General features: G+C 55.5%; 1 protein-coding gene across 1 annotated transcript; it reads left to right on the forward strand.

Moving 5' to 3' along the window:
- Positions 1 to 6: 6 nt before the first annotated feature.
- On the forward strand, positions 7 to 8,232 carry LOC117003593 (la-related protein 1-like). Its single transcript, XM_033073596.1, is given in 15 exon segments — positions 7 to 108; positions 325 to 469; positions 681 to 855; positions 1,666 to 1,835; positions 2,102 to 2,240; positions 2,243 to 2,460; positions 3,581 to 3,704; positions 4,259 to 4,413; positions 4,415 to 4,465; positions 4,557 to 4,663; positions 5,036 to 5,187; positions 5,424 to 5,568; positions 5,749 to 5,858; positions 6,353 to 6,480; positions 7,039 to 8,232. Coding segments are annotated over 14 exon segments (1,986 nt in total). The 5' UTR covers positions 7 to 108; positions 325 to 379; the 3' UTR covers positions 7,261 to 8,232.
- The last annotated feature ends 1,133 nt before the right edge of the window (positions 8,233 to 9,365 follow it).

The following is a 9,365-nucleotide window of genomic DNA, read 5'->3' on the forward strand; positions in this document are numbered from 1 at the left end:
CACCCAGAAGTACGCCAGCAACATCACCTACTACTTTGACAACATCAGCAGTGCTGAGCTCTACAGTGTGGACCAGGAGTTGCTCAAGGACTACATCAAGAGGCAGATGTGAGCACCACCTCCTGTCCTTGTTGGCTGGTGGGGACTGTGCAGCCAATCCCATGGGAAGGGTTAGAGCTGAGGTGTTGACTGTGCTTTGCTTCCTGCACCAGCCACATCTGGGCTCCCCAGGCTTGCTCCCCTTAGTTGTGTGGGTTGTTCCCTTGGGGGTGCCCAGAGCATGGTGGTTCAGGGCTTCATCTCACTGATACGTTGTCCATGCAGAGAATATTACTTCAGTGTGGACAACCTGGAGCGAGACTTCTTCCTGCGCCGCAAGATGGACTCGGATGGCTTCCTGCCCATCACACTGATCGCCAGCTTCCACCGTGTGCAGGCACTGACCACTGACATCAGCCTCATCATCAAGGTGAGGGCAAGGAAAGGGCACCTTTCCTCCTTGGTCTGCTTCTCACCACCCTCTGTAATGCCTGTTCACTGTGGTGAGGTGCAAGTGAACCCTTCCTTGTCCTTGACTTGCTCCTGCCTCCTACTAGTCCTCCCAGGGAGGAATGGCTTGGGCTGACCCCCTCAATATGCCAAAGCAACCCCTCAGTTAACCAAGTACTGCTTGGTTCCAGGCTCTGAAGGACAGCAAGGTGGTGGAAATCGTGGATGAGAAGATCAGGAGAAAAGAGCAGCCAGAGAAATGGGCTCTGCCTGGCCCTCCTATGGCAGACTACACACAGACAGACTTCTCCCAGTTCATCAACTGCCCCGAGTTTGTGCCCCGGCAGAGCTTCCAGAAAGAGACTGGTGAGCACTGGGGGAATGTGGAGGGAGGTGTGGGATGCAGTGCTGGGACTGCAGCACAACTGAGACCCTGCGAGTCAGGAGGCAGGGCAGGGCTCTGCCATTGGCTCTCGGCTTGGTGGTGGGAGCTGGTGTGGGCTCTGTCTGTCCTTGCACCCCCAGAATGCTGCTTACTCCAGACATGTGAGAGACTGAGTATGGCTTGTCCTCTGTTAGATCTGAAGGGATTCAAAGGGAGTCAGTCCTGCTGAAAGTCTCTTGGCTTGCCTGGAAATAGTCTACAACTGCTGGGCAGAACCTGTAAATCCAACCTTCCTTTACTTGTTGAGGGGATAGATACGGGCACAAATTGGGCAGCAGGTGTGGAGCTGTCAACCAAGTGTTACAGAAAGGTCTCTGTCCTTCATGGACTTCCCATGCTCTTGTCATCCCATCCCATGGGGGCTGGCAGGAGCCCAAGGCTGGACCTGAGACCATGTGAAGCATCTTGGTGTTGTAAGAGTTTTGACAGGAGAAGATCTGGCTCCAGACTCTCTCAGGAAGGTTTCCCAGAGAGCAGCAGAGCACGTGCTTTAGGGCTTTGTGTGTCTGGGAAGCTGTCACCTGCAAAGCTCTGTGGCCACCCCTGGCATCATAGCCTTAACTGGAGATTCACTCTAGCACTTGTGAGCCCTGTGCTGGTAAACCTTGACCACTCTATGCCAGTTAGTCCTGCAGGCTGTGCCATGCTGCAAAATGGTTGGGTAATTTATGACTACATCCCTGGGTTCCCTCCCTCCCTCTAAAGCAGTTTGTGGCTCTTGTTGGCTCCAGAATCCGCTCCAGGCTCCCCACGTCCTGCCAGCCCAGTCCCCACCAAAACAGAGGAGGTCAGTAACCTGAAGACAATGCCCAAGGGCCTGTCCACAAGTCTGCCAGACCTGGATTCAGAGACATGGATTGAAGTGAAGAAGAGACCCCGACCTTCCCCAGCCAGGCCCAAGGTAAGTGATGCAGGAGCTGTTGGACTGGGAGTCTCCCAGTGGCTGGGGTGACTTGGATCATACATGGGTGGGCTTCAGTCAAGTAGGGTCTGTTGGGAGTGATGTCCCAGTCTCTCCTGTTTCCATCTGAGCCCCTTTGGAGCTGCTCCTCAGTGTAAATGAAGTGTTCTCCCCAGAGGGGCTGGGGTAATAAAACAAGGGGCAAGAGTTGGGTTGTGTCACTGTGTGGTCTTTACCTTGTGTCACCTTTACCCCTCTATGTGCAGAAACCAGAGGAGTCAAAGACACCACAGCAGCAGAAGCAAAAGGACCAAGATGAACCTGAGGAGCTGGACTTCCTGTTTGATGAGGAGATGGAGCAGATGGATGGCCGCAAGAACACCTTCACAGACTGGTCGGACGAAGACTCGATTACGAGATCGACGACCGCGACGTCAACAAGATCCTCATCGTGACACAGACCCCTCCGTACCTGCGCCGGCACCCCGGCGGCGACCGGACTGGCAACCACACGTCCAGGGCTAAAATGAGCTCAGAGCTGGCCAAGGTGATCAATGATGGGCTCTACTACTATGAGCAGGACCTGTGGACAGAGCAGTTTGAGCCGGAGTATTCGCAGATCAAGGTGAGAGTGGCTGGCCCGAAGGATCCGTGTGGGCTGTGGGGAGCCTCGTGTGCAGCAGTGGCTGCTGGGCTGGGTGAAAAGAGCAGTGCAGGGGGTTCAGCCTGCTCGTGGGGTAGAGCTAAGCCTGGATTAGTCCTCTTGCAGTGTTTGGGATTCTTGGCTCCCAGCATTGTGTTTGGCCATACCAGGGATAAACACCCTGTGTGCTGTAGGCAGAGGTGAGGCCACAGCCAAGTAAACAAAGTGAATGTGGTGAGGTGACCTGGAACGTGGTGCCCATTGTTCTGCTGTCTGCCAGGATCTCAACTGGCAGTGCCAGATCTGTGAGTGAAACTGGGTGTTTCTGCTCTGCTCTTAGTGCTCTGTGCTCTGTGGCACAGTCTGTTGGAGACTACTTGTGTTGGGGATGGATTCATAGATGGCTGAGCACTTGGCCTGTGCTCTTCTCTGTTTTGGTGTCAGTTTGCATAGACATGGGCTTTTTTATAGAAGGCCCATCTGCTGTTTTGAAATGTTTGGGTCCCAACTTGGTGACTCTCACTTTTGGGCGCTTGCCTGGATTCATCCAGTGACAGAAATCATGGCTGTGAGGTGGGATGTCTTATTGGAGCTCCTACCTGGGCTCAGTTCTTCCAAGTTTGAGATCTGGCCCATTGCTGAGGCAGTGCTGCTCTCTGAGGTGACAGAAGCTGGGGGTGACAGGGTCAGTGTGTTGGGGTGTGAGTCCTTCAGATCCACGGGAGCATTGTGCCCTGCTGCCAGCAGGCTGTGAGGATGTGGGGAAGGGGGCTCTGGGGACACAAGATGGTGGCAGGGGTCCTGGCTAAGAACAGGTCACTGAGCTCATCTTGAGCTTTACTGCACTGTCTCTGACCATGGTAATAGCCTGAGAGAGTCTTGTGCTGGTTAGTGAAGCTGCCTTGTGGGATCCCTGAAAACTTGGCAGCATCAATGGCTCAGATTGGCCTGTGCAGTGCCCAGTTTTCTGTCTGCTGCCTCTCCCCTTCCTGCCCCTGTGACTGCCCTCAGGGCCCAAGTGTTGCAGCAGCTGTTGCTCAAGCAGAGCCATGGTTTGTGATGGGGGGAGTGGTTTCTTCACCATCTTCTTCCTCCAATGCAGCAAGAGGTGGAGAACTTCAAGAAGGTGAATATGATCAGCAGGGAGCAGTTTGATACCCTGACCCCAGAGCCCCCCGTGGATCCAAACCAGGAAGTCCCTCCTGGTCCCCCCAGGTTCCAACAAGGTAAGAGATGGGGTGTGAGTGGGTGGGGACCAAATTTGTCCAGGCTTCTCATGCTCAGAGGTTCTTAGAGGCTGGGTAGCAGCTGGGGAGAAGGACCTGGGGTCACAGATGTGGTGGATTATCCAGTTCACAGAGTTCACAGGATAGTCTGAGTTGTGGTTTTCCCAGATTAGTGATGTTCTTCTAGCTGAATGCTGTGGGACTCTGGAAGAGGATCCAAAAGCAGGGGTGCCCAGTGGAGTGAGGGAACTGTGGCAGACTCAAATGTAGTTCCTGGGATTTGGCTTTCATCTTAGACCCTCACTGAGTACTTGGAATGCAGCTGCCTGCTGGACCTTGTTTCCCTGTGTGGACACCAAGGCTGTGTCCTTGGGACAGGGATTTGTTGCTGTTGTTAACCACTACGAAGCAGATACCTTGTGGGGAGCTCTTTGCATCTGCTGCTAGGATTTGGGTTTTCCAACCAAACTGGATTTCAAGCTGCTTGTGTGGGAGAGCTGGGATGGGGGTACCCAGAGCCCAGGCTGACCCAGGGTGGGGGTTTCTCCCTGCAGTACCTACAGACGCTTTGGCCAACAAGCTCTTCGGAGTCCCTGAGCCTTCCACCATCGCCCGCTCTTTGCCCACGACTGTCCCAGAATCGCCCAACTACCGCAACGCCCGGACCCCCCGCACCCCGCGCACGCCGCAGCTCAAGGACCCCACGCAGGACGCCCCGCTTCTACCCAGTGGTGAAGGAGGGCAGGACGATAGATGCCAAGGTGGGAGCAGGCTGGGCTGGGGGGCAGGAGCTGGGGCTCCCAGCTGGGCCTGAGGAGAGGGAGCACATCCCTGATGCACCGTGTCTTGCAGACTCCACGGAAGAGGAAGACGAGGCACAGTTCGAACCCTCCAATGGAGTGCCACGTGGGCTGGGTGATGGACTCCAGGGAGCACAGGCCACGGACTGCCTCCATCAGGTACCAGAGACAGCCTGCAGCATTGTGGAGGGGGCACAAATGGAAAAGGGAGGGAGTGTGGCAAGGAAGGGGAAAGGCATCTGGTCTTGCAGGGCAGATTTCTGTTAGGTGACTGCAGAAAGGACAGGGATCAAACCTGCCCTTCCTGGAAAGGAAGGGAAAACCTTCCTGGAAAGGCTTGGGGAAAATCTGTAGCCTTGGAGAGTAGCAGAAAGACAGGTCTCCTTCCTAGTATGCTGCTCCATGGCTCATGTCCCAAACCCAGGATAGTGACAGGCTGTGGGTGGGACCAACAGACAGGTGGGGTGGAGGTGACCTCCCTCTCCTGGGTGATGCCAGGGAAGGGTGCTGACAGGAGTCTCTCACACTCAGCTCCAGCCCCTCGGAGGGGACCCCGGCCGTCGGGAGCTACGGCTGCACCCCGCAGTCCCTGCCCAAGTTCCAGCACCCCTCACACGAGCTGCTCAAGGAGAACGGCTTCACACAACACGTCTACCACAAGTACCGGCGGCGCTGCCTTAACGGTAGGGAACCTGCACCGAGGGGTGGGACAGGTGTCTGCCATGCTTGGGGACAGGAACATGGCAGGGATGGACACAGACAGGGCCCTCCAGGACAGCTCTGCTGGTAGCTGCTGTGTCCCCACAGTTTGTGCTCTGGGGCTGGGTGTCATCACAGTGCCACAGGGCCCTCCTGCACACGAGCCCCTGACTCCCTGGGGGAGGATTGGCTTTGTAACCATCCCCTCTTCCCCAAACAGAGCGAAAACGACTGGGCATTGGTCAGTCCCAGGAGATGAACACGCTTTTCCGGTTCTGGTCCTTCTTCCTCCGAGATCACTTCAACAAGAAAATGTATGAGGAGTTCAAGCAACTGGCTGTGGAGGATGGGAAGGAGGGGTACAGGTAAGAGAGGAGTGACAGAGTGGCCTTTTCTAAGGGTTTGGCCTTTTGCAGGGCTCATAGCAGATTAAGGCAGTGCCTCTGCCTTGCTTGAAGGTGGGTGTGGGATAGTTCTCAGTCTGCTGCTGCTGCCCTGTGTTGTGTGCACCAGTGTCTGAGCTGCATGTGCTGCTCCCTTCCCAGGTACGGTCTGGAGTGCCTTTTCAGATACTACAGCTACGGGCTGGAGAAGAAATTCCGGCCAGACATATTTAAGGACTTCCAAGAAGAGACCATCAAGGATTATGAAGCTGGTAGGTGCCTCCTTTGGCTTCCCTGGGATTGGCAGTGATGCAGCTGCATGGTGCTGCTGAGCCTCTTCTCATCATTTTGAGGAAGCCATGGTAGTGCTGTACATTGAGGACTGGGATGTCCTGTTGCTCCTTTCACAGAAGAGAGTTGAGTATCACTGTCCTGAAGATTGCTGGGGGTTGGAGGAGGGCAGTGGGTGGCTGCAGCTCTCCCAAAGTGTTCCTGTAGAGGCACCATTTCCTGTGGGATTTCTCAAGGCCTTGCAGTGGCTGAACCTTGTCACCAAGACAGCTGAGCCTAGGGACATCCCAAGGCCAGGGGCCTTCCCAGAACTCTGATGTAGATTACTTGTCTTCAGGTTTTTTCTGTCTTGCCTAGATTATGCCCACCAGCAGGACAGTAGGGTTTGTGGGGAAGCCTGGAGGAAAAGTGTCTTGTTTGGCTTTTGTCCTGCTAACATCTGGGTTGTTTTTTGGCTTTTTTTTCCCCACTCCAGGGCAGCTCTATGGGCTGGAAAAGTTCTGGGCCTTCTTAAAATATTCCAAAGCCAAAAATCTGGACATTAACAGCAAACTGCAAGAATACCTCAGCAAGTTCAAGCGCCTCGAGGACTTCCGAGTAGATGTGAGTAGACACAATTCCTGCAGCACCCTGCTGGCCCCTGCAAACAGCCCTCTGAGGATGGAGGATTTTGGGGGTCCCCAGGTGGTGGCAGGAGGAGGGCAGTGACACCTACTGTCACTCCCAGTCATTGCAGCCAGGCCAGGAGCAAACTGTGGGATTGGAATATGGCAAACCCCATTCCGTGTGGGATGAGGGAGATGGGTGAGCCTGTCCTCCCTGACAGGGTGAGGAAGGAGGAGGAAAGGGAGCATTGATGGTTGGAGTATAGCCAAACTTGTATGGATCTTTGGCTCCCAAACTTCTGGACTGTGCCTCTGTGTGGGAAGCACATTGTCACCATTGTGGTCAGCTTGGAAGTCAGTTTGGAAGTCAGTTTTTCTGTCAAATCTGGCAGCAGGAAATTTGGACAGAGAGGCTGAGTGCTTGGGTGAATGTGCATGTTCCTTGTGGGCCAGGGAGAGAAGTTGCAATTGGAGGCTTGCAGAAAGGCTGTTTCCTGATCCTAGGGGAGCTGCATTTGGAGGAGGCTGTGCTGATACCGGGGTCCTTCTCTTTCAGCCACCCATGGGGGAGGAAGGTGGACACAAGAGATACCCTACGACGTCAGGGGGTGATGGCAGGAAGCGCTACCCATCCCAGTCTTCCAGCAAAACGGTCAGCCAGTGCCCATCCAGCCAAGCCCACGCCTCAGCCAGCCAGCCTGCACAAGAGGATGCCAAAAACCTGAGCCAGCAATCCCCTGCCCCATCAGCTGCAGAGTCGCAGACAGTGGGGAAGTAGAGAGGCTGCAGCGTCTGCTTCCTGCCGGGGGGTGGGTTGGTGGGGAATGGCTTGGAGAAGGGCAGACATGAGGGGGTGGGACAGGAAGGGAGCTGGAAGGTGGGTTCCCAGGAATAGGCTGCTTGGGAGAAACTTCAACGCACACGATTTTCTTCTCTTGTGGCTGGAAAGCAAAGACGATCTGCATCCAAAACACCATTTTGCTATTATTACCCTGACTAGAGCCAGACCCGCTCCCAGCAGACCCACCCTTCCCTTTCCCTCTCCTCCTGTGCACACACTCATGTCTTAGTGTCTCTTCAAAATGAAATGTGTTCTGGCTGGGTTGGAAAGGGGAGATTTTTTTATTATTATATATATATATCAAGTTTTAAATTATTGCTAGAAGTTCGTCTGGATTTACCAAAACAAGTCTGCTCTGTGTGGCCCCCAACGAGTCCCCTGTGTGTCCCCCTCGGATGGCGGGGCAGCCGCTCAGGAAGCTCGGAGGAGCGAGGTTCCCCAGTGGGGGACCGAAGCCACAGCGTGTGCCGATGCTGCGGAGCCTCTGACCTCCATGACCCGGCTGGCGTCTCCCATTCCAGCGCGGCGGTGCCTCCCTCTGCGACGCCGACTGCGCGCCAGGAGCATCGCCCTGCTCCTTCTCCCGCTCCCTTCTCCCCAGCGTCTTCACCTTCCCGAGGGTCTGGCTCTCCCTCTGTCCACCTCTCCCTTCCGTCACGGACAATTTGGAAGTCAACCAAAGGACCTTTGCCAAGGATTGGCTTGTTGTGACTCCTTCCTGTGAGGATGGCTGGTTGGGAGGCTGGCAAGCACCTGGACTCGAGCCTGCGTGGACGGTGCACCTGCTGCCCCAGGAACACCCATCTCTTGCAAAGACAGGACTTTGCTGAAGGAGCTTTTCTCTTCCTTTTCCCTTGGAAAAAATGACATAACAAAAAAAAAAAACCCACAACCCCCTCTAAAACAACAACAACAGAAAAACTCTAAAAAAAGACACATCTCCCTTTGCTTTCTTCCTTGGAAATATTACTGAAGAAAAAGAAAAAAAAACAAACAAAAAAACCCCAAAAACACACAAAAAAAAAGTTGCCTTATGGTGGAGCTGGAGCGGGGAGGCTTTTTGGCTTCCTGCACCCTGGGGTGCACTGGGCTCTTGGCTCCCCCAGGCCCAGAGACTCCTCACGGCCTCGCTGCCGCGCTGATCTTCCCTGCGGCCTTTCCTCTGACCCCGCAGCTCGCTCGGATCCTCCCCGACACGGAGCCTCCCTGCCTGGCCTCAGGCTCCTGGGGCAGGTGCTGAGGGCAGTCACAGCCACCACTCGTGCTCATGTTGGTACCATGGCAGCCTTGTCCCCTCGACAGTGACTGTTCCTGTCATGGCCTTGCTCACACCCCCGGCCCTCCCTGGGCAGGAGCTGGCTCTGCTCCTGTCTGTGCTTCCAGCGTGGCTGGGGAGTGAGCAGGGAGATGGGCACAGCAGCTGGGGGGACTGGTCCTGGCTGTGAGCAAGGGCTGCATCTGCTGTAGCCTGACAGGGAGTGAGGCAGCCCTGGGAACGCTGTCCCACAGCAGGCACTGGCTCAGGGCTGCTGGTGGTGAGCAGGGGCCCTGCCTGGCCCAGGAGAGCTTTTGGCTTTCCTGTTGTGTTGTGTTGTGGCAGGTGGCTGCATGGAGTGTCCCACTCAGGGCACAGTCCCTGTGCATTTCCAAGGGCTGAGATGACACCGTGTAGCTCCTTACTCGGCTGAGGCAGGGGGTGACAGCAGAGCTGCTGTGGCAGGTGATTGATCCTTACACCCAGCACCAGGTGGACTTTGGCAGGCAAACCCTCCCCAGGCTGTGAGCTGGATGTGAGGGGTGTGTGTCAGGCAGGAGATGTCTGAGATGTCCAGTGCTGCCTCTGGACATTCTCCAGAGGCAGCACTGGGAAGTCGTGTTCCTTTCCAGCCAGACCCACTTGCCTTGCTGCCACTGTGCTCCTCCTGCTGGGTCCCTGTGATCCCAGGCTTGGCTGTGGCTCTGGGGCTCCATCCCTGTGAGCTCCAGAGCTCCTGTGTGCAGTGTGGAGTGGGCACATGATGCATCACTCCAAAGGTACAGCT

This window comes from Catharus ustulatus, chromosome 15 (assembly GCF_009819885.2).
Source record: "Catharus ustulatus isolate bCatUst1 chromosome 15, bCatUst1.pri.v2, whole genome shotgun sequence".
Taxonomy (NCBI): domain Eukaryota; kingdom Metazoa; phylum Chordata; class Aves; order Passeriformes; family Turdidae; genus Catharus; species Catharus ustulatus.